This window comes from Phoca vitulina, unplaced genomic scaffold (genome assembly GCF_004348235.1).
Source record: "Phoca vitulina isolate PV1807 unplaced genomic scaffold, GSC_HSeal_1.0 scaffold2, whole genome shotgun sequence".
NCBI lineage: Eukaryota > Metazoa > Chordata > Mammalia > Carnivora > Phocidae > Phoca > Phoca vitulina.
Window position 1 is genome coordinate 49,110,791 of NW_022589705.1, and position 26,075 is coordinate 49,136,865.

At 40.8% G+C, this 26,075-nt stretch overlaps 1 protein-coding gene across 6 annotated transcripts in view; it reads right to left on the bottom strand.

Moving 5' to 3' along the window:
• RAVER2 (ribonucleoprotein, PTB binding 2) overlaps positions 1-26,075 on the bottom strand; it is a 125,549-nt gene that overhangs the window by 90,725 nt on the left and 8,749 nt on the right. The window contains exon 1 of one of the 6 annotated variants that reach the window (XM_032427241.1): positions 10,699-11,016. The exons of 1 other annotated variant lie outside the window; for it this stretch is intronic. In XM_032427241.1, the coding sequence (XP_032283132.1) occupies positions 10,699-10,884 (186 nt within the window). In that variant the 5' untranslated portion in view covers positions 10,885-11,016. Of the gene's footprint in view, positions 1-5,738; positions 6,097-6,118; positions 6,839-10,698; positions 11,017-26,075 lie in introns of those variants that run through there. 4 more of the 6 variants (XM_032427232.1, XM_032427215.1, XM_032427248.1 and 1 more) reach the window with 4 other exon arrangements.

Here is a 26,075-nt window from a genome sequence, read left to right on the forward strand (position 1 = left end):
GCTGACATAAGGCCCAGGTGTACCCGTCAATGACCTAAAGCTGGGGGTGTCTCTGTTCCTGCACAAAGCTCTTTAGAGGTTATTGTACTATTTAGAGTAATCTTCAACTTCAGAAGCACCGTAGCTTAAATCATTGTTAAAATGCTAACCAACAGCACTAAATACCATCTGCCATATTCTTCTATGGGAAAATGTGGTACAACTCCAAAAAATAATTTATAGGCATAACCTACTCATTAATTAGGAAATGGCCTACAAATCACCTGAGACTTCTTTGGGCTGCTTGTTAACACGCAGCATTGTGATGCTGACCACAAAGTACTGCTCTTCGCAAATATGTTTTCAGACCAGAGAATAAGCATTGCTGAAACACTTTTCAAGAATTCCTGCCAAGACAAGAAACTTACCGAGCCAGTGGCGACCCAGAAATCTAGATGTTCCTCTAGCAGCTTTCGGTGTCCTTGTTACATTGGGGGTAGCATAATAAAACATGCAGAAAAGGGGTACAACTCATCATGAAATTCTGATTAACTACATTAGAAAATGATAACTTTTAAGTCGTGTAAACTACACTATGAAAAGTAACTTTTGGAAGTAAGCAAAATGCAAAACAAAACGCCTTTGTAGGTAGTCTCTTTAAAAAAATCTCTCCAATTATTTAGTTTTTGAGTATGCCATATGTTTCTTGCTGAGAACCTGATTCTGTCGCCTACCCAGTCTCCTTTCTTTCTCTTGTCTTTCCTAATAGCACCCATTCTTGATAAGAAAAAGAATCATTTCAAAATACAAAAATATCCCAGTATTATCAGGAGAAAGTGAACAAGAGCCCAATACAAAAAGAGGCGGGAATTACTGAATATAGTATTAGAGAAAACAATGTATATTTGAAAATCTGTTAAAAAACAAAATGTATGTGAGAAAATTCTATTGGTTTTGACCAATATGAAAGAAAAACAGGAATAAGTAGCTTTTAAAAAGAAAATCAACTGGAGTTTTCTACATTAGGTGGTTTGTTATTCTAAAAAGTACTTAGTTGATAATACTATGCTTTCACACAGATCTCTGTGAATTAACCATCAAGCTTCTCAATTAACCATTATAATAGAGTACTTTGAAATGAAAGCTAATAATGCCCAGAGTGAGACAATAGAATGTTTCTTCTATTACGGATCCTGGCTGTTAGCCCTAAGCATTTCACATTTTCTATTACACAAGAAAATCGCATTCAGATTCTAAAATCAACACAAGAACAAAACACATGTACACATACCCAACATGTTGGGAAAAAAAGTGAATTCAAACAACATAGGGAGTAAATGCCACTGTCTTCTCCATTTTGAAATCCCAGAATTAACAGTTCTTTGAAATAGAACCAGGCTATAAGCGCTGTGAATTGTGCAAGACTGTTGAATCTCAGATCTGTACCTCTGAAACAAATAATGCAATATATGTTAAGAAAGAGAAAAAGAAGAAGAATGTAGCAGGAGGGGAAGAATGAAGGGGGGGAAATCGGAGGGGGAGAAGAACCATGAGAGACGATGGACTCTGAAAAACAAACTGAGGGTTCTAGAGGGGAGGGGGGTGGGAGGATGGGTTAGCCTGGTGATGGGTATTGAGGAGGGCACGTTCTGCATGGAGCACTGGGTGTTATGCACAAACAATGAATCATGGAACACTATATCTAAAACTAATGATGTAATGTATGGGGATTAACATAACAATAAAAAAATTAAAAAAAAAAAAAAAGAAATAGAACCAGGCTAACAAACAAATATAAACAATGTATAGGAAGGGCAATAAAAAACACATATTAGGACATTACCTTAAATCAAAATTCTAAGTTCAGAGCTGCAAAAGACTATTCACGCACATACATTCACAATGGCTATTCTGAATAAGAACCAGTGTTCTCAACGTTGTTATTATTCATGTAATTATAATTATTACAAATGTTATTCATGATAAATTACTACGATTACATTCCAAAACATAAACATTCAAAGACATTACCATAAATATCCAAATCACAGTGGCCTGAAGTACTTGGGAGTCTAAGTAGCTTGAGAAAACTAGAGTAGAATCCAATGTAGGACTAAGAAGAAATGAGACTGCAATATAGGCAGGGGCCAAGTCACAAAAGGCCTAGAGTCTTAGATTTCTATCCTATTATGTTGTGCTTTCAAACCAAGGTCTGAGCACTCCATGGTCATAAACGGGTATGGAAAAAGCAGAGGATAAATATGTGCATCTTCCATAAGTGTCAAGTTTATGAAAAAAATTTGGAGGACAGTGAAACAAGTTTAAGTCACTGTGTTTACATTAAATCCAAGTTTACTAGTAGAACATAAAATTAATATGAATTTGTCAGTGAGAACATGAAGCTTCAAAGCAATTTCATTCTTGGGGTAAGCTAACTGAGCTTCACTATTCCTTACAATTTGAGGAAAGGAGACATGTTGAGGGCCATTCGAGGAAGAGTCTGAGAAGCAGTGCTGGGAATGTAGAGCCCAGCCTCTTTTTTTTTTTTTTTTTTGGAGGGTGGGATGATTGTAGGGGTGGTGGGTGGGGGGGGGGGGGGGGTAGTTCTCTCAGGGGAAGCAGTAAGCAGGATGGGCTAAAACATAGACAATAATGAGGGTAGATGATAAAGAGAAAAGTTGTAATAGTCTGGGCAAGAGATGAAAAGGGACATGAACCAGAGCTGAGACGATGAAAACACAGAGGGCTAGGAGGATTCGAGAAGGCGTAGGCGGCCAACCAGACAGCACCTGGCTGACGGCACAGTAACTTAAATGAGGCAGCTTTTAAGAACTGTTTTTACCAAAAACGATAATTTGAGTAAGATTACTAAAAATCATGTTTAATAAAGGAAACACTCATGTTTTAAAAAGGTTAAAACAATATTATTGGGCTCCTACTAATCAGTTACCAATGGAACTTTTCTAGAGACATCACTATACAGCTTGAGAACTAAAGTTAGGAATGGCCTCGATCCTTAATGTAATATTCTAGAATAAATGAATGAATGAACCTATAGAGTCTTCTAGAAAAGAACAGGAATTTGATATTTAAAGTATCTGATTACTTAATAACTGAACAAAAAGTAGTAGCTTTTTCTTAAACCATGTTAGTTATTTCACAAGGAATAGTTTAGCCAAGCAATAAATGCTAAAAGGCACAACATAAAATTCAAGTTAAACCCCCACTTCTAAGTTGACAGTAAAATGCAGCCACTAAGAAAGACATTAGAATTAGACATTAGAATTGTGAAGGGGAAAAAAAGATAAAATATAAAAAAATCCTTGCAAAATATATTTATGAAAATATTAGAACTTTATTAAGTATATGTTAATTTTATTCAACCAATAAAAATAGCAATGCTCAGTCTAATTAATCTAAAGACTGTCTTTTAATTGCTTTTAAAAATTAGCCTACTTTGGTCTATTCTACTTATTTAACACAGACCACATAGTTATGATTGTGAGCAGAAAACTAGCAAAGATACAAGTACAGAAGATGACAGAAAAAAACACTACTCAAACACTGATATGTTTAGATTTTAAAACTACAGATCAGAAATATTAAAAACAATGTTTTATAATATAAATCATCATAGGAAAAATGCTAGAACAAGTCTGGAAACTAATCTCTAGATCCTAACAACTTTTTTTTTTTTTTTTTTTGCTTTTAGATGAAATTCTTCAATTCTCAAAAAAACATGGCTTAAGAATTTAACTAAACATAAAAATTTAAGATACTTGGCAGTAAAAGACTCATCTAGACATGTAGATCTTATATCAATTTTATTCAATAGTTTATGCTTGCTACCTTACAGAAAATCCTAAGATTTAGGCCAAACATAAATTCATAAGAGAAAGGATAGCGCAAAAATAGAAATCAGTATAATTCTCATAAAATCTCCATCCATCACTAATGCCAAGTAATTAAAACTGTTCCTTTTTTTAGACCCTTTGATATATTTGTTCATGTCCCTTAATAAGGGAAATGAGAAAGATACCAACAGCAAAACAAGGATAGAGCCAACTGCCTAGAATGTTGTTTCTAAATATTTTTAGAATGCAAGGAAATATAACAAAAATAGGTGACACTCTACAAAAATGATAAGACACTTCTCCATCTCTTTTTTCCTAGATTATCTATACACAGAGCTGCTGTTCCTTGTTTTTTTTTTTTTTTTTTTCAATGCCACCTGCCTCTTCCAGTCATCACTCTTCCTGAGCCCCCTTGCTGTCTTCTATTTACATGGGTAGGGGAAATTTGCTTCTATGAAATCAGTCCATTGCAGGTGTTCTTATAGTTAGCATCACAAAATATTACCTGACAGATGGGAAGTGGTCAATAATGGAAAGAGCTGAAAGAGGGATGAGATACATTGTATTGACAGAGACTTCTTTACATTGCTTTTTGAAACAAAATGGCCCCTCGTGTATATAGATTATAAGGTTATATGCTTTCATTTATTGTAAGGTCTAATTACGTAATAATGAGGCATTGCTCTCATTATTTTATGGGTCTTATGGAAGAACTGCCCTGCAATTATCAACAGCCAGCCCACTTGCAATTCCCTGTATCCTGTTACAGGAGAAACTACATAAATCGGGCCAAATCTGCCACTACCAGCCCACCCTCCCCCATCCACACAAATTCAAGCTATGTATGACATATACATGAACATCTAGACAATCAAGAAACTCTGAAGTACAAAGACATGGTGTCTCTCTTTCCTTTTTTTTTTTTTTTTGTGGTGAAACAAAAATACATATGTATACATAGGCACAGGAAAAGGGAGAAGGATAATATCTCATGTTAACAATGGTTGTTTTTAAGTATCAGAAATACGGAAATATTTCCTTGCCATTGGTGACAACATGGATTATGCTAAGTGAAATAAGTCAGACTGAGAAAGACAAATGCCATATGATTTCACTTATACATGGTATCTAAAAAAACAAAAGAACAAAACAGACTCCTAGAACTGGTGGTTGCCAGAAGGGAGAAGGATGGGGGAGGGGGGGTGGACGAAACAGGTGAAGGAGATTAAGAGGCACAAACTTCCAATTATAAAATAAGTAAATAACGGGTATGCGAAGTACACCATCGGGAAACTAGTCAATAACATTGTAATAACTTTGTATGGTGACAGATGGTAACATCGTGGTGAGCAATGCCTAACGTATGGAATTGTCCACTATGTAGTACACCTGAAACTAATATAACACTGTGCGTGTCAACTACACTTCAAGTAAAAAGAGAAAAAAAATACAGGTGATTTCTATTCTCCTTTGTGTTTCTATTTTCTCGCTTTTCTACAATGAGCATGTAGACTTTGGCACTAAAGTTAAACAGATGCAAAGTTTCTAATCTTGAAGCAACAGTTACCAGTTAATCTGGATCAAAGACTCAAAGTAGCCTATCTTTAAGCCTCCTTGAGTCACTGAGTAACAAATCCTCCAGTACTTGGCATGGCAGAGGTGGCCGCAAGGTTCCCCAAAGCTCAGCGATAACCTCTCCATTCCGGGGCTTTGGTAACCTGGGGAGGGGGGAGGGGGACAGAGTCCTTCCATACAAACTTGGCAAGTGCTTCTGCAACAGCAAAACTCACTTCCAGGTCTCCCATGACCCCGCCCCCCACGGCACACCCAAGTCCGGAGGACCCCGGAGGGACCCTCCACCCCCTGAAAACTTGAACCCCCCAAAACCGTGCTGCATTGGCTCACCTCCACTCTCCTTCACCTACATTTCCCCTACTACTCCCGCGACCCTTTCTCCTTGCCCCGCACACGCAAGGGCCACAGGGGAAAGAAAAGAGCGGGGCGGGCTAAGGACAGCCTCCCCGGATTCCCGTGACCTTGGACCAGCCGCTTCGCCTCTCAGAGCCTCAGTTTCTCAATCTGCCACCCTCGCAGGGGGACCGCAGGCTCAGAAACCTGGGGGCTTTGCAAAAGCGACAGACGGTTCTAACTCCGCACCGCTCCCCCTCCTCCCCTCGACCGTTCCAAGGCTCCCGGCACCAGCCTGGACGCCTCCGGGCAGCTTCCCACTGGAGCCCTGCTCCGATGCCCCCGGGACGGGTCGCCTCCCAGCACTATCCTTGTACCTGGCAGTTGCTGTCCTGGGGCAGGTTTTTCACCAGGATTTTCCTGCGGTTGCTCAGCTCCCGGTGCATCCGCTGCAGCCGCGCGGCGACCTCTTCGGGGTGCAGCGCGCTGGGCGCGGGGCCCCGGGCGTCCTCGCTCGCGCCGCCGGAGGGGCCCGGCCCGCGCAGCGCCGACCCCGACCCCGCCGCGCCGCCCAGGCCCGCGCCCCCCTCGCCGCTGCCGCCTCCCGCCACCGCCGCCATCTTCCCCGGCGCCCCGCGGCTGCGGGCTCCTCCGGAGGCTCGAGGGGAAGCGGAGAGAGAAAGCGGGAGGAGGCCCGGGCGGGGGCGAGGCGGGCAGAGGCCGCAGAGTGGGCCCGGCCGTAGGGGGCAGGGAGGCGGCGCAGCAGCCAGCAGCCGGCGGGCGGTAGAGGAAACCTGAGCGCCGAGGAGGAGCCCGAGAACCACCTCGCGGGGACCTCCCCCTCGGGCCCCGGCCCCCGCGCTCGGGCGGCGCCCATCCCTGCCTCCCGCCCCGCCGGTGGGGGCCGGGGCGCCGCCACCCGGACACCTGTGCGGCCGCGGGCCCGTCGGCTCCCCTCCCCGCAAGGCCTTAGACGAACCCCCAGGCCTGGTATCCGGGTATGCGGCCCCTTGGCGGCAGCTTCCCGGGGGGGGGACCTCGAACCCCAGGCTCCTGTCCCCGCGCGGCCCCCCCACGTGACACCCAGCTGTCCCCGGGCTCTCCTCGAAACTCCCGCGCTGGGGCGGCTCGGGGGCTGCAGACGCCAATTCGGGCTCCCCTAAACCCAGGAAGGTGCCCTGCGGGCTCCGGACCTTAACCTTCTGTGCTCAAGATGTGCATATTTGGCAAAGAAGTTTGAGTTTACAATGAAAAATAAAGTTTGAGATTTTCTAGGGAGTACAAAGATACTCTGGAGGAAATTTTATATATTTGGAAAAACCTGATGGCAAAACATTTTCCTTGCTGTGTACTAGAAAGCCTGTGCTCTTCACCCTTCCCTGTCGTAAATTTACTAAAATGTAATGGTTGCATGTGCAACATATAAAGCGATACTGAAGCAAAGACTAACATGGAAGAGGAGCTACGGCAGGGGGCTGGAGAATACCTTACTTGAAGCATTTTAATTGAAACCTAGAGGGAGAGTTACATTGTAGAACTATGCTCAAAGTGATGTTACAGATCAAACCGTCAGCAACCTTTGGCGTCAGCCCAAATGACTATCAGAGAGGACTAAGCATCTTAAGTGTGTAGCATGCAAACACATATATATATGCAGACACACACACCACACACACATATATATGCACTCACACACACAGGCATTAGAATACAGAAATAGTAAAATAAGGTTTCTGTGTGATAGGGACTCAGTCTCATTGGGAGAAAATTATACGATAATTATAATTAAATGTGATAAACAGGCAAACAGAAACTTCAGGAGTAGCCCTAGAAAATAGTGCTCTGAGTCTAAGTTTAGTGATGTTGCTTTTGCTAAAAATATTTTTCAAACTGCTTTTTTAGTATTCAGAATCTCTGGCAAATTTTTTGGCATAGTTTCTATGGTAGTGAATATGCATCTCTCAGAGATGGGTTTGACTTTGGAAATAATTAAATGTTATTTGAGCCAAGTCCAGTAAATGAATCAGGTGTTGATTATGCTTTTGGAATTATGGTTATATAATTAGAGTTTGGGGCCCCAAGAGGGGCGTGATTACAATGTTATCAAGTTATTAAAGCAATTTTATTAAGTGGGTACTTGAATGTGATCCCACTCCTGGAACAATATTGCTGTGTCCTATAGGGTGGTGGCTTTCAAACGACTTCCCAGTCCAGTGAGAGATGTATACCATAGTGGGAAATACATTCTACATCACAACCCAGTAAACACACACACATATAGATGTAACAAAGATTTTATGAAACAACATACTCTTAACCTGATGCAGCACATTCTAGTATTTTCTATTCTATTCCCTTTTTTTTAATTGCTGGGTTGATATGCTAATGAATCATTACTCACATTTTGATAAACACCACTCTAGTTTGCTAATCAATGATTTTCCTCATTACTCTGGCTGAGCTGTTTCCAAGGAATTCGGGGAAACAATAGAACTTACTGATTTTTAAATTATTTAACTGAATTGATTATTATTGCCACATGAGAGAAATGGATGGAAACTGCAAAGACTTGGACATGTTACTATAATTCCAAAGAGTTCCTCTCATTCCAGGTTTTAGCCTGACTCTTTAAATAGCAGCTCCCATGGCAAATTAGAGGAACATTCTAATCTGAACCTGAAGTGGCGTACAATTACCAAGCTGCAACGTATTTACCTATAACCACAGGTAATTATCATGATCTGTATAATTACCTTGTTCTTAAAACTTGAGCAGTGCTCACTTGTGCCTTTTATTTTAAAAAATTTTGGTGGTTGTTTTTATGTATTTTTAAAGCTCTGCAATTGGGGAAAAATGTTGGAGAAGTTTAATAAGTCCCAGTTGATAATAATAGAGCCTCTTGTAGCCAAACAATCTTATGCTTGTATATTACGCTAATGTGATGAAAACAGGTTAAGCATATGAAAAGTCCTGTCAACTCTAAGAATCTTTTAAGTATCCTTTGTTCGTTCAGTGATGTATAGTAATTACCTGCAATGTACCAGGTACTGTACAACACACACCAAATTTGATTGATTTTTATTTGGAAATGGTCTTTTCCCTGAGGAAAGTAATTGCAGTTCAGTAACCGCAGATTTGGCATGATTAAGTACTATGAATAAAGGACTCTTAATAGCACAGAGGAGTGTTTGATTTTGATGCAGGGGAAGGTATCATGAGGAACTGGGTCTTGAAGACAAGCAGGAGTTTTCTAGGTGACAAAGGGTAAATATTAAAACAGGAAACAGAGGGGCACCTGGGTGGCTCAGTTGGTTAAGCAACTGCCTTCGGCTCGGGTCATGATCCTGGAGTCCCGGGATCGAGTCCCGCATCGGGCTCCCTGTTCGGCGGGGAGTCTGCTTCTCCCTCTCCCGTTCCCCCCTCTTGTGCTCTCTCTCTCACAAAAAAAAAAAAAAAAAAAAATCTTAAAACAGGAAACAGAAAAAGACCCACAAGCATCAAAGGGACTGGCATGTCCATGAAATAATAAGTTTGGTGTTAATGAAGGCTGTGCTACTTTTGAGAGATGAGCAGAAAAATAAATGAGAAAGATGGCCAGTGCCATTCCATTTTAAGAAGTTGATTCCACTTTAAGTCAGCGCTTTAGTATGGCACAAAAGGCAAACTCATAGAGAAAAGCAGTATTAGAGGCTTTTAGCAAATGACATGATCAGATATAGCTTTAAAAAAAATAATTCTGACAACAACTGAGAGAATGATCTTAGCAGGTCTTATGTTAGGGACACCAGTTAGAAATCTTTTGATACGCAGTAAAAACATTTGAGGGCTTATACTGAAGTAGAATACTTCAGTAACACAGTAACACAGGTATTAAGTGTCATGTAACCTATTGTGTATTAAGGGTATAGAGCTTTACATAGGTCACCTATGCTTTTATTCTTTATTTTTTCTTTATATTATTTAATTTCTTTATATTATTTAATTTTAAACCCTATAATCAACGTGTAATGTAGCTAGTACCTACTTTTAACCAATGAGGAATCAAAGGCAGAGAAGGTAACCTGTTCAAAGTCACAGAGCAGGCAGGGGCCCCAGGATTCCTTTGCAAATCCATCGGCTTTTGGAGCTCAGGTATGTGAACTTGTGTAACTGTAGCTGAAGGAGGGGCTAGATTTGTGAGACTTGAGAGAAACACAGTAGAAGCAGAACATAGTGATGGAGAAAGCAGGATCTGGAGTTAAAATACCTGGATCCAATTCTGTGTAACGGGAGCAAGCTATTTAAAACATAAGAGAATAGTTCAAATATGCCGAGCCTCAGACTTTTCATCTCTAGACAGAGATAATAACAGCACCCACAGGCTATTATTAAAGGCTATTATGAGGATTAGATGAGGTAATGTATAGAAAGGGCTTAGGAGACTGCTTAGCTCAAGGGCTAGATAAAAAGGCAGCCACAGTAGTGGGAGTAGAAATAATAGTAGTAGTAAATTCTCATTAATTATTTTTAGAAGTCTTGGCAACTTACTGGATGTCAGCAAAGAGAAAGAAGTGAAGAATGGCATCGTGGTTTCTAATATGAGAGACTGGATGGGGGTGATGCCACAAACGAAGGAGGGAACAGTTTAAGAAGATACAAAGCTCAAGGTAGGCATCTGAGCTTCAAATACTGCAGGACATCTGGATACATATGCCCATAAACTGTAAGAAAACCAGGTAGTCAAAATGAGATTGCATGAGATCATCCAGGCTCAGTGTGTACTGAAAGAGAAGTCCAAGCAATAGGACTTTAGGGAACAACATTTAAAAGCCCGAAAGGAAAGAAAGTGGATGGTAACTTGGCAGTGCTGTTAAGACGGCGCTCGTAAAAATAGCACCAGGTAAAAATGAAAAGGATGTCCAGCAAACATAGTTATATCACATTAGGTATTTCTCCCTGTTTTCTTATCTCCAGTTACCTTAGTGGTGATCTCTAGCTCCTGATTCTTGACTCCAGCTCTCTGTGACAGCCTCTGGCACCTCCCCTCCTTGGCTTCTGTGTCTTCACAGTATTGGTCTTGGTTGTTTTCGTGGCTTGCTTCTTGAATCGCGAGCTGAACTGACTCACCACTGCTTTTTGCTACTGACCTTGCATTCCATGACATGCCAGCTATAAAAGATACCCAAAATCAGAAAGAAAGAAAAAAAAAGCCTGGAAGTGAACTAGAAAGTGTCGCTTCAGAGAAGCCAAGAAAGCAAAATGTTTCAAGAAGGAGAATAGTCAACGTGTAAATGCAGCAGAGAGGGCAAACAGAACGAGGACTGAAATGGAGGTAATTGGATTTGGCAGCTAGGAAGCTGCTGGTATCTTCGAATAGGAACAACTCCCCCTAAAGAGGGGCGCCTGGGTGGCTCAGTTGTTAAACGTCTGCCTTCGGCTCAGGTCATGATCCCAGGGCCCTGGGATCGAGCCCTGTGCTCAGCAGGGGAGTCTGCTTCTCTCTCTTCCTCTGCCCCTGCTTGTGTTCTCACTCTCTCTCAAATAAATAAATAAAATTTAAAAAAAAAGAAAGAAAGTGGTAAAGGGACTAGAGACTAATCTATGAAAAAGAACTGGTGAGATTAACTTTGTACCCTCTAATTTTCTCCATGACGCAGAAAGAAGATCATCCTCTGATAGTGAGGAGATTTGGCAGGAAAATAGAAATTGTATCCACATAGGTGATTTACATGTATAGAATTCTCATGACCACCCTTGCAGTTGGTATTATTATCCCCATGTTATATGTTAGCAGCTGACATAATGAAGTGAAGTCATGCAGCTAGTGTGAGGCAAATTTAGAACGCAAACCCAGGTCTGTTGCCAAATTCCCTGTGTTTCTTATTGCATTTAGCCACCAAGGGGAATGTGGAAGTATTGATGGAGTAATAATAGGTGTACTATTATAAATATCATTACTTCTATATTAGTATATAATAGTGGTAAGAAGGATGAATAAGATGAATCAGATGATGGTGGTGCTCATGGTAACAGAGAGATAAATGTTTTTGTTGCTTAAAATTTAATGACAACGTCTAACTTTAGGCCGTAAAGCACAGTGCCCAAGAGTACCTACAATTAAAGGATGTTACTTAATACAAATGACTTTTCTGAGTTTCATTTCAGTCACCACAAAATATCGTTTATAGACTTTGCTTTTGTCATAATCTAAGCATGTCTTTAAAATATTTATAAGCTCTAACTTTATGTTTACTTTTATTTCCAAGGTTATGAAATATATTTTGAAAATTGTAAATATGTGAACTGCAAACATTTCCCTTGAACTTTGAATTGTATTAAATAATATAAAAAGAATTTTACATTTTGTCACTGAAGTTTGAATTCTTTTCACACCCTGAATTACAGAAGTCTTTCTATCACTTTCTAATACACTTTCTATCAAAAATGTAATTTTTAAAAGTGGTAGCTATAAAGTTGTAGAAAAAGCAATAAAACAGGGGGCATGAATATTTGAAAGATAATAAAGTATAACCCAGCTGTCCAGCAGGGAAATCAATCTTTTTAAATTGTAAAGTTTTTGGGTAGACTGGAGGGAGATACCATTTAAGCAAGTGACATTTAAAAAATCATTCTGCTAAAAATCTTTTTAAAATGCATATATAAGGGAGTATATATTTACTTCACAGGACAGATAATACTCAACCTGACTATCTTTTTTGCGATGATTCCAATAATAGAGTGATTGTTCTCTGGGTATACTGAGGATTATAGAATGATTTTTTCCTACATTAAAAGGCTCCATAAAGCTATGCCTTCTTAATTTTTGTGTCTAATTATTATAGATTTTTTTTTGCCTCATTTCTTACTGTAGGCCCATTTATTCACAGACTCATTCATGCCTGTCGTAACATTAAACTAGTCCATCCAACCCATACACATGTAAATAAAGGTAAAATTTGCACAATGCCTGCTTATCCACAATGCTCCTTGGCTCGCTCCCATTCCATTTTCCAGCTGGCCTCCCGGTTGTGGCTTTTTTCCTTCCTGCTCTTACCCCTTGGACTTGATTGCATTGCTCTTCCACTCAGCTCTTCCTTCAAGGAGTGTATGGAGTATAGTTGGCCAACCGCCTCCAGCTAGCTGCTGCATCTCCAGGCCCGCAGCATTCATACTGAGGCCATTCTCCCTGCAGGAGGCTCCCAGTCAGTTCCTAAACCCAGTGGGGCCCTATAGCTGGGCCATTTCTGCCTCACCTAAGATTTCTCCAGTGGGCAATCTTTGTTTGGGGACTCCTCAGTTGCCTGGCCAGACTTTCTCCAAGCTGCACTGTGGCCCGGGGCTCTTCCTACCTGATCTTCTCTCCTTTAACAGGTGTCAGACCTGCCTTGTGGTTTGAAGGGTCTCTGCACCTACTCTTGCTCCCCTCCTCTTTATCCTTCGCAGATGTTTTCTCAATACATCTTTTGCACATCTAATTTTGGTTTGGTGTCTGCTACCCAGAGGACCCAACTGACACAGTTGGTAAAAAAAAAAAAAAAAAAAAAAAGGTCCAAGAAAGCAGACAGTAAAATTAGGTTTAGGGATTGTTCACTCATGCTTGGCTGGCAAGTAGGACCTCATCCTGAGTGGAATGTGGGGAACAGAAAGTTCCTGGCACAAGGAAGCCCCAGGATTGCTGAAGATTTCACTGTTGGGGACTTGGGAATGCATCTCTGTAGAGGGAAACAGTTTTGCTAGTATGATGACTTAGACACTTGAAAGATATGGGGAGAATAATGCCTACAAGTATAGTGGTGTGGACTGGTTATATCAAAGTTCTACTGATGCCTTGCAGAGGGATAATGAGAAACTGAGAAAGCATGAAAGAGTAAAAGGCACAGTTGTGAGAGACAGAGAGCCTGTTTGAGCACTTTCTTGGAAAGTGGGATTTAATACCATTGCAAGGACTACCCTCCACCTCAGAGGATGGGGCAAACCCACCGTAGGGTGGCTCTTCGAAACCTAGAAGGCTGAAGTTGAAATGCCCGAGTTGCCATGACCGACGGTAGAGGAAGAAATAAAAGGGCTATAGGAAGGAGTATGTTATAATGGCTTCATAACATGAGACCAGAGAACCCACCAGAAGATTATGTTCCATAGCAGGGCCTGGAGAACACATTGTTCTCCAAGGCCATCCTCAGTGCACTGGTGAGAGGGGCACCAGCATCATTAAGAAGTCTAGTGGTAGCACTCCTTACAGGCCAGAGATAAAGCTGTCACAGATTTAAGCTCATTCATACCAACAGGGATGATAGCACTTGAAAATAATAGAAGCCACATAACAAAACTTAACTGCCAGAAGCCGGGGGGGGGGGGCCACCATTACTATAACTACCAGCAAAATTGGAATAGCTGTCAAGGGAGCATGACCCATAGAAAGCTGTGGAAATGGTTAAGAGAATCTGATGTCCTTAGTTGCAAAATAGGACAATGAATGAGAGTGCCATTTAACCTCTATAATCAGAAACAGGCAAGAACAGAGAAGCGGGAAGATAGGGGTAGGTGCCCCAATAAAAATTCATGCTCAGTTTCTAAACCTGAGACAAATTTAAAATAATTAATTAGCATAATTTATTAATGATATAATTTTGGATATAACCATGGATATAATTTTTTTAATCTCTTGAAGTGACCACAAGGTGTGTCCCCTTTTTTTAATTCAACATTTTTCCAGTTTTATTGGGAAATAATTGACGTATATCCCTGTATAAGTTTAAGGCATACAGCATGGTGGCTTGATTTACGTATATTGTGAAATGTCTGCCACAATAGGTTCAGCTAACATCTAACTTCTTATATAGATAAAAAAAAAAGAAAGAAAAAAAGGAAAAAATTTTTTCTTTGTGATGAGAACTCTTAGGATTTACTCTCTGAATAACTTTCATATATACCCTATAGCAATTTTAGCTATGATCATCATGTTGCACATTACATCCCTAGTGCTCATTTTATCTTGTAACTGGAAGTTTGTACATTTTGACCACCTTCCTATCCGCACCCCTCCACCTCTGGTACCCACAAGTCTGATCTCATTTTCTATGAGTTTGGGTTTTTTTTTTTTCTTTTTAGATTCCACATATAAGTCAGATCATATTTCACTTTGCATGATGTCTCCCAGGTCCATTGATGTTGTCACAAATGGTAGGACTTCCTTGTTTTTTATGGCTGATTCCATTGTATATGTGTGTATAATACCACAACTTTTTTATCCATTTTTCTATCGATGGCCACTTAGGTCATTTCCCTGTCTTGGCTATTATAAATAATGTTGCTATGAACATGGGGGTGCAGATATTTTTTCAAGTTAGTGTTTTCATTTCCTTTGGATATATTCCCAGAGTGCAATTGCTGGATCGTATAGTAGTTCAATTTTTAATTTTTTGAGGATCCTCCATATTGTTTTCATAGTGGCTGCACCAATTCTGAGATGATTTTCAGACCGAGAATGCGGTGACTGAAAGATGGCTGTGTCCCAAGGGGGAAGAACCCTACAAAACCAGGTCAAGTATTAACTGTAATAAGTTCCCCAGTCCTGCCCCAAAGGGACCTTCAGCCATTTCCACAGGTGACTATGCACTGGACAAAGGAGGATGACTGCACATATTGAGGACTTCTGGACATACTTTCAGAGCTGATATTGATAACTGAAAACCTTAAGTGTCATCATGACCATCAAGGGTTTTGAGACCCAGTTAATAAATATAGTCTGGGTCTACTGGGTTCATGACCCTAGCTGGTGGTCATTTCATTCATCCTTGGTGAAAAATTAGGATTAACATTCATGACAGTTTTACTCATTTAGGTCCCTGGCCAGTAGGGTAAGAACCATCATATCGGGGAAGGCCAAGAGGAATCTTCTGAAGCTACCACTTCCCCAAGCCATGATAATAAATGAAAAATAATATTGCATCCCAAAAATGATGGCAGTTCTATTGTGATAATTAACTTTATGTGTCAACTTGGCTAGGCCACAATGCCTAGATATTTGGTTAAACATTATTTTTGATATTTCTAGGAGAGTATTTTTGGAGGAAATTTCCATTTAAACTGGTAGACTTAAGTAAAGCATACGGTCGTGGGCTTCACCCGATCAGTTGAAAACCTGAATAGAACAAAAAGCTGATCTCCCCTGAATAAGAGGGAGTTATGCCTCAGACTTCAACTGTAACATCTGCTCTTCCTGGTTCGCCAGCAGACTGCCTTTGGATTCGAATTATAACTCTTCCTGAATCTCCAGCCTGCTGGTGTCCCTCATCAGATTTTGGACTTGCCAAGCCTCCACAGTCACATGAGCCAAATAAATATCTTTTAAAAAATGCTTTTTTAAAAAAAAAAAATTTATTTACTAAAACATATACACCCCCTATCGGTTCTATCAGTATGGAGAATCCTGACTAATACAACCACTACTGAAGATTTAAAGGATGCATGTAGAGGTCCCTCTCTTATCTCCATTTAATTCACCAATCAGATACCTTTAAAACCACATGGATCCTGCACAATGATTATAGACTTCTGCAAGCTCAACCAGGTAGTAGCTCCATTGCTGTTGCTATGCCAAGCAGGATGTTGATGGTAAACAGATCACCAAGGCCTCAGCTATGTAGTATGCAAACATTGATTTGATGATTGTATTCTTTTCCATACCAATCAGAAAAGAGGATCAGAAAAAAAAAAAAAAAAGAAAAAGAAAAAGAAAAGAGGATCAGGAATAGTTCACCATGACAAGGAATGGATAACAAGATTCATTTATAGTTTCACCCCAGGGCTGTGTTAACTCTCCACACTCTGTCATAATACAGTTCAAAGATTGCATCATCACATCAATCCAAAATGTTAGTGATAGAATGCTGATCTGGCAGGACAAGGAAGAGTTGGTTTGTATGCTGGAGGCACATGAGCTTCAGAAGGTGGAAGATAAAACCTATGTAGCTTCAGGGACCTACCACTTCAAGAAAGTTTTTAGGAGTTCATTGACCAGGGGCAGGTCAGGACATCTCCTCGAAAGTAAAAGACAAATTGCTACATCTTATATTTCCTGCTACAAACAAAGAAGCACAACACCTGGTGAACTTTGGGTTCTGGAGGCAACCAAATCTATACCTAAGAGTGGAACTATATTCCAGCCTATTGACCTGGTGACATGGAAACCTGCCAGCTCTGAGTAGAAACTGGAGCAGAAAAGAGCCTGGCAGGAGGTGTAGCTCAAACTCTAGCTCAAACAGTCGTCCCACTGGAAGATGAGAGACGAGGAAGTCTGCAGTGGAAACATGTGGATGGACATATGGAAGCGGATGTGAAGTGCGAAGTGTGTATTACATATTAATGCCCACCAAAAAGCATCTACACTGGAAAAGGTACTGAGAAAACAATTAGCCACAATTACTCGGCTAGTCAATGTTAGCCAGCCTTCATCATTGGTCATCCCAGAATTGACGCAAGGGACACAGAAATGAAATGGCTGTGGTGTCAAAGATAGTGTCTATGTATGGGCTCCACAGCATGAATGCCTACTTCCAGAGACCAATCTAACTACTGCTGCCTCAGAACATCCAACCTACCAGCAGTAGAGACCAACACTGAGACCTGGTATGACACTATTCCTCATGGAGATCAATACCCAGTTGGTGGTCATTGAGCTCTTCAGTCCTGGAAGGGCCCGCAGTTCATCCTCACAGCAATAGATACCTATTCTAGAAGTTCATCCTCACAGTGATAGATACCTATTCTAGGTCTGGATTTTCCTTTTCTGCCTGAAGAGCTTCAGTTAGCATCACTATCTAGGAGTTTATACAATGCTTGATTCATGGACATGGAGTTCCATATTGCATAGCATCTGACCAGGAACGCCACATTACAGTGAAAGAGATCCAAGATTGGGTCCTTGACCACATAATCCAGTGATCCCTCACCATCCTAAAATAGCCAGCCTAATAGAATGTTGGAACAGCTTACTAAAGCACAGCTGAAATACCATCTTGGAGGCAATACTCTGTAAACACAGGATGACCTCATTTGGGATACAGTATATGCATTGAATCAAAGACCTCTATATAGCACTGGATCTCCAAATGAAAGAATACCTGTACACAGAAACTCAAGGGTAGAAGCAGTTATGGCCCACTTGCCATCACTACCAATGATCCACTGGAGGACATTTTGCTTCTTATCCCTACAACTCTGAGCTCAGAGTGGGTGAAGTTCTTATCCCCACAAGGAGTACACTCTTGCCAGGGTGACAGCAAAGCTTCCATTGAACTTAAGCTAGGGCTGCTGCTTAAGTATTTTGGACTCCTTGTATGCATAGCCAGCAGGCAGGGAGAGAAGTCACCATCTTTGCTGGCGTAATAGACCCAGAACAGCAGGAGGAGATAAGGTTGCATTTTCACAAGGTGATCCATTTGGGTGCCTCTTAGTACTTCCTTAACCAATTATAATCATGAATGGACACATGTAGCAATGTTAACCTGAGAAGGATGATTACCATGGAATTAGGTCCCTCAGGAATGAAGGTTTGGGTCATTCTGCCAGGTAAGCCAACAGGTTCAACAGAGGTGATAGTTAAGGATGAGGGGAATTTAGAAGGGACAGTGCAGGAAGGAAACAATGAATACCAACCACTTACAGTTCTGAGACCAACTATAGCCTCTGGAGATGTAGTTTTTTTCCCCGTTAACCTCTCTCTTTGAAGTTTTCTCTCAGGAAGAGAGGCTCACAGGAACTGTGGAAGAGCTGCTCCCTAGACGTGTGTGGAGAAGGGTATCTGTGGCATAAAAAGTGGACTGTAGCAGGCTTACAGGTCTGCCACTCAGATTTCCCTTCCAAAGAATTTGCTGTGAGGAGTATAGCGGGCTGACCATCTCCAGCTGCTGCCTTTTGTGACCCAGCACATCATTCATTACTGAGGCCAGGCTGTCCCCACGCTGCTTCCAGCTAATGACTGAGCACAGCGGTATTCTCAGAGCTGGGCCATTTCTCCCCGGAACGTAACTGGTCCAGTGGGCAATCTTTCCTAGGGCACATGCCACTGACCTTGCTGCCATGCATTCTACAAGATTCCCCTTCCTTTCCTCTCTCTTTTCACAGAGGTCAGACCTCTACTGTGGCCTGAGAGCCCACCTCACCCACTTCTGCTTCCTTTATCCTTCATAGGCATTTCCCACAGTGAATTTCTTGCCTGTTTCACTCTATCGTGGTATCTTGCTTCTTAGAGGACCCAAAGTGAGACAAGTTGTTTTTTGAATTTTGATATTTAGAATTCCCTACAAGCTTTGACATATGCTCATTGTTTAGTGTAGTCTTCTGCCATTTTACATAATTCCCTCAGTTTCATCCCTTTAGTTTCCAGGCCCTGGCATATTTCCATGTTATGTTTGTCAATCCTTACCGGAATCTGGCGTTCGAGCACATTTTAAAGACCATATCTAATTAGCACAGTCCTGACAACAGTCTTATCACTAATTAGTAGTGGATTGCAGTCCTTGGACAATTATTGCTTTTGAAGCCAAACTAACAGGTGCTTCACATCATCAATGCATAAATTACCTGATCTCATTTAGTAGATAGTTTAAAACACACACACACACACACACACACACACACACACACATTAAATTTCCCTTCACAGATTCTACATTCCTACCTCTCCTCTGAGCCAACTGAGGTATGGGTTTTCAAGTTAATTCCCCTCATTCCTTCCCAAATATATTGCTGAATCTAAATTCCTAAGATTCTCTAGTTAAAGGCTAAATTTCTTGTAGAATCATTAGCATTTGAACTGCCCACTCAAAAGGAGCGTTCCTACAACTGCCTCTGTTTGCAGCTAAATTTACATCCCTCCATTTTGCTGTATTCCAGTTCTCTTGCCAAGGCTTCCATTTCTTTTTTGGTTGTAATATTCCATTACCCCTTCTGCTTTTGCACTCAATTGTCCATTTACGGGCAGCATTTTGCTTTTCTTCATCCAGTAACAGAAACCCAACCTTTGAAGTTGTACTATTCTAGAATAGTTTTCACATGAGCACAGATCTTTTTCCTAATGTACTTTGCAGCTGGTGAACTTATTCCTTACACAGAAAAAGATTCCAGGATAAGGCATGATAAAGAAAACCTTAGTAAAGTAGGTTAGTGCTAATTTTGTACATACTGTTGAAAGTTTCCCAGGTACCGATAATTACAGGAACCTATATCTTTGATGCACATTTAATGCAATGATAAATATTTCACTTACAGAATGTCCATTCACGGAGCTCATCAAGTTTCCACTGAATTGAGTCTAACATAGTACAAGCATATCTATGCCTGCTTCATGCTGACCACCTTGGAGAGTCATATGTCTAAAGGAGTTTTATATATCAGCTCTGCTGCATTTGGGCAGAATTGTATATAAACAACCCAGAGAGGATGAAAAACTCCCAAGAAAGTTAATAACCAGTTAGCTCTAGTTTAACAATAAGTACAGTCAGGAATTTTTCTTTGAATATAGAAATCTCTCTGTTATGGCTTAAATCCATTTGTTTAAAAAATATTTATTATTTTTTTTAGAGAGAGAGTGCAAGTAGGGGAAGGGGCAGAGGGAGAGAGAGAGAGAAGCAGGCTCCCTGCTGAGCATGACCTGAACTGAAATCAAGAGTTGGACACTTAATTGACTGAGCCACCCAGGTGCCCCCATTTTTTAAATTACATGTCTTACATAGAGGTTAAAAAACTCACATGATTTTTTTTTTTACAGAATGAGTAATATATACCCCAAGTTGTAATAGTTTATTTCCTGTAGTAAATATTTTCATGTAAATGACAACTTTCTATTTGAATCAAAGTGATTCTATTTGAATCATTCATTCAATAAATAAATATTTATTAATCTCAAATCATCCTTTTGGCAATATTTTAAATCACTTCTGTCCTTTGAAAATTATCATGGACTCAGGGTTCCTTTGATGGACTCATCTTCCAATTACTCTGATCATTTTTAATGTCAAATTTGTCACCCCTTGTCCAGTGACTACTCTCTCCTGTCAGGACTGTTTCTAACATTTATTGAGGTATTTACAAAAACATCTTTAGTTTTTGGGAGGTACCTGGTGAGCTCAGTTGGAAGAGCATGTGGCTCTTAATCTTGGGGTTGTGAGTTCAAGGAGAGATTACTAAAAATAAATAAATGTAAAAAAAATCTTTAGTTTTTGACAACAACAAGATGTCTCAGCTCTTCTTGATCTCTCCTTCCCTAAGATCTAGTACAACATACTTTCCAAGGAGCCCTACTTCCTTTACTGAGGAAATTTGTAAGGAGAGAAACTATGAATACTAGGGGTTCACATTCTATTTTTCCTCATTACTAATGAGAGTAGTTTGAGCTAAGACCTGTAGGATAAGTAGGAGTTCGCCAGAGGAAGTAGTATGCTATAGGCAGCAAGGGGAGATCTACTAAGGCAAGACAATAATTAAACAAGGAGTAAAATAATGTATACTGGTTGAAATGAAAAAGGATGTAAAGGCACTATGGAAGCATATCAAACCAACAGCTTACCTGGAAGTGGCAAGTGTTATTAAGGAAAAGCTTTCTGAACAAAGCAAATTTGATTTAGGTAGTAGACATTACCAATATCCACTTCTCCTTTCCTTCCTGAGCATATGAAAAACTTCACTTCCTGGATCTCCTTTAAATAATATAGGCCATCTAGCTAGGATAAGCTAATACAGTGTGAGCAGAAGTAATGTGTGTCAATTCCTGGCTGAGGCAGCTGGAATTCTCTCCACTAGCTCGCTCTTCCCATGACAAGTTGGCCAACAATATTCTAGATGGTGGAATCCCCACTACTTGGGTCCTTGAATGACTATGTGGAGCAGAACACCTCTTTATCAGCCTACAACAGCCTTGGTGTGAGCAACAAATAATCTTTTAAGTATTGAGCCCCTGAAATTTGGAGGCTGTATTACGACAAATGCAACCTCATATCTTCCTTACTCCCCTTGGGGAAATTTGATCCTTCTTGGGTTGGCACCAGCAGAGAGAGCAATCAGGCATCAAGATATCAATTTACAAGTGAAGCTAATTCACAAAGCAATCAGGAAAGCAAGGTTTTCTGTGTCCTAATCCAAGGTTCCTTCTAGGAAGTGATGCTGCCAGGCAAAACAGTAGGTATGAAAAACACCTAGTCTGTTCACACTAACTATGATCCAATCTGTGGGAGATAAAACAGGTCTTCAATCCCCAGAAAGTTCTGGAGATAACTCCACTCTGATTATAGTTTAACTCAGTTGAATGTGGCTCTTCTCACTATGATATCATTAATATGGGGGATGGGGGGGGGGAAATAGGAGGACTGTAACAGAAGCAAATGGAGATGGTCCCACGGCAATTGAGCTTCAGCAGCCTTCTTGTTCCACATTGTCAAATTCCCACTCTTAGTTTGTCTCCCTTGTGTGGTTGCAAAAATGTGAACAATTTATAGTCTATCTTGTCTGGCTCAAACATAGTCTCCTAAACCCACTAAACTAATATATTATAATTCTCTTAATGTAACACACACATCATATATAGAAAAGTTCCAAGTATACTTAACTACCTAATTACAGCTTTTAAAATTCTTTGTTGACTGCTGTTATAGATCATTTTGTTCGTTTAACTTTTATCTTCCTCCCATTAAAATATAAACTCCACAAGGCAAGGACTCTGACTGTGTTGGGCTCTGCTGTTATCCCCAGGGACTAGCACCAGGTCCTGGCACATGATAGGCAGGCAATACATAATTGTTGAATGAATGCCTTATTTTATAAGGATCATTTGTAGCTATGATGAAAATAATAGATTGGAATTCAATGAGACTAGAAGCAAAGAGTCCAGATGGAGGCCACTGGAGTTCTCCAAATGAGAGATGAAGATGATTCAGAGCAATACAGTCTCAGTGGGGGATGGAGAGGAATGGAAAAAATGAACAGATTTGAGACATATTTAGAAAACAGAGTAGACAGGACTTGGTGATTGATTGGATATTAGGAGCTGTTTAGGGGAAAAAGTCAAGATTTTCACCATGGGCATGAAATGATCAATGTCATCCTGAGGAGGAATGGGTTAGGAGGGCATAAGGTGGCTGATAATGAGTCCAGTTAGTATGGATTCTTATAAGCTATCCGAGTATCAGTGCCTAGTAAGCCATCATGTCTATCAATTCTACAATTCAGGAGAGTGGCTTGTATCTGAAAAACAGGTTTGGAAAAAAGCAAAGCCATAGAATTTTTCAGTCATGTAAATACATGAAAGTAGAGTGTGAGAACAGGACTTAGAATAAAACCCTGAGGATTACCCACATTTAAGAATTTTTTTTTTTAAAGGAAACAGAACATGTTTATTGAATTGGTTGAACTTGGTAAAATGCACTCAGCTTCATTTTTTTCCCCATTGCTGCTTTTAAACCATTCTACCCTAGACAATATCTTGGGCATCTTCCATTAATTTTTGTCAAATTCTCAGTATTCAAGTAGTACTATTTTCATATGCTAAAATGTTCAGACCAATCTAAATTATAACTTCCATCTAAAAGTTTCCACCAGTCCGAGCTTGCCTTTCTTCCAGCTCTAGAGTGACTTGGTTTCCCAAGAAGGGTGTGGTCTATTCTTTTGCTCTTTTTGTGCCATATTTTCTTTATTCCTTCTGTGGCTCTTGGTCCCTTCTAGGTTACTGGAAGAAGGTGGAACAAGAAAAAAAGTGACAAAAGTATTTCTTTTGTAGTTGGCTGTCAAATGCCCTCTCCCATGACAGATGTTAAAATGTTCTTCATGCTGCAGGGAGCTTTGTGAACTCTCTAAAGGCACTTATTTATCCCTCATTCCCCCCAAACATCCGGGAACCTCTACAGAGTACTATTCCTTGACTGAGAAAATCCATCATCCAACTAACCTCTCACAATTCCCCTCAATGTTCACCTTTCTTTCTGCTGGCATAACCAACCCTCCACTTCTTGAGTTGGATCCTTGCAAGGTCATGCAGCCTTCCGGTTTTAGTCAAGATAGGGAGGTTATGCTACAGCAGCTACTAAATGTCAGTAGAAACGTACTCTTACTCCTGCTATGTGTCCATTGTGGGTTAGTAGGGACTCTGCTTATTAGTCATTCAGGAACACAGAGTGATAAAGACTCCCTCCTGATTCATGCTTCCATGATCACCATGGCAAGAGGAAAAAACCGTGGTAAATCCTGTGCTGACTCCTCAAGCTTCCACCCAGAAGTGACACCTCTCTTCTGCTCCTATTTCTTGGGCCAAAGCTGGGCATATACCCAAGTCTAGCTTGAAGGAGAATGAGGATGTACAATCCACGTGCCCAGATGAAGAGACCTGGAACATTTTTAAACAGCACTAATGATTACCACATCCTCACACGGTCCAGTTGGCCTGGAGGAAATATTCCAAACCCTGGCAGTGTAGGCTGCTCCCACCATCTCTCCCCAGCCTTCCCACTCCTGTTGACAGAGCCTTTCTGCTAGCCAGCTCCTGTTTATCATGTAAACTGTCTAAGTCTTCGAAGCCTATGTCAGGGTCTCAAACCAAACCAAACCAAACCAAACCAAACCAAACCAAACCAAACCAAAACAAAAAAACAAAACCCAAAAAAATGGTGCTTGGCTCTGGTATGATCCTTGAAATAGAACCAGGAGTTTTTGCATTTCAGTGAGAGCATCCAGTGGGGAGTACTAGGCGTGTTCATTTCTGGAAAGCATGCACCCTAAATTTCTCTGAGTGCTCACTTACTTACTGCCTCACTTGGCTTGAGATGAGGTAGCATGCCTCTCACCTCCTTCATGGGAGGAGAAAAAATTGTTGCAGCCCTCTCTGCTTGGCCAGCAACTCTCCTCCAAGAAATCCTCTTCCTCTAGGGATTCCCTAGGTGAGTTAAGGGGCACAGAACAAAGCCTGTCCACTCTTAGCAAGTTACAATACTTGTCTGTTAAATAAGGGGCACATGTCATTTGTTTTCAGCTTTGGGTTTCAGCTGAAATTTGAGACATCAGGGAAAGTCCTATTTAGCATCTTATTCCATCTGAAGTGGACTAGGAACAAACCACCAAAGAGATAGGAAGAAAACCAGGGGAATGTATGGTTTTGGTAGCCAAAGATTATTTCAAGAAGAAGTGCTCACGGGCGCCTGGGTGGCTCAGTTGGTTAAGCGACTGCCTTCGGCTCAGGTCATGATCCTGGAGTCCCAGGATCGAGTCCCACATCGGGCTCCCTGCTCGGCAGGGAGTCTGCTTCTCCCTCGGACCCTCCTCCCTCTCATGCTCTCTGTCTCTCATTCTCTCTCTCTCAAATAAATAAATAAAATCTTAAAAAAAAAAAAAAAAAAGAAGAAGTGCTCAAAGTTTTGAATCTATTGAGAAGCCAAGATAAATAAGGACACAAAAAGGTCCATTGGATTTGGGAGGAAATGTGATGACCTCAGCAACGATGGTTTGAGGAGAAGGGTAGGGAAGGAGTCACCTAATAGTGACTGAGGAATGAGAGGGAGGTAGGGAGGTGGGGAGGTGGGGACAGTCCTCACAGCAAGTACACATCAAGAAGTGTGACTGTGAAAGGAAGTGAGGGGTAAGGTGGTGCTTGGGGAGAACATGGGCATAGAATGAAGGTTTATTTTTTAAAATGAAAGACTTGATCAAGTTTAAGTGCTAATAAAAAGGGAATTAGGGGTACCTGGGTGGCTTAGTTGGTTAAGCATCTGGACTTCAGCTCAAGTCATGATCTCAGGGTCCTGGGGTAGAGCCCTGTGTTGGGCTCCCTGCTCAGTGGGGAGTCTGCTTCTCCCTCTGCCCCTCCCCCCGCTCATGCTCTCTCTCTCTCTCTCTTACTCTCACTCTCTCTCAAATAAATAAAAATTTAAAAAATAAAAATAAAAAATAAAAAGGGAACCAGTTGGGAATGGAGAATGAGAGATTAAGTGGATGATGAATTGGTTTTCAATCAGTGATTTTGCATCTTCAAAGGAAAATAAATCCGCATTGTGGATGTTAAAATTCATTGCAGAGATGCTGACATGCAGTGGGATGCTTTCTACGCATTGGTGGTGGTGGTGGCAGAGAATGACAAGAAGAAATGGAATGCTTTTTCTGGGTGAATAATAATGCTTCTTGGGCAGCTGTAGCTTTTTACTCAACAGAATAGGTACGTTCATAGGGCTCTAAAATGTTATAAACCTCTTTGTATCCTCAAATACATACTTTTATGTCCTTGGTGGTGAACAAGAATCTTAACTTGTTCCCCTGGTGTTGTTTACATAGCTCATTAAAGTAAATTTTTATTTATTTCATTGTTTATAATAGGAAAAC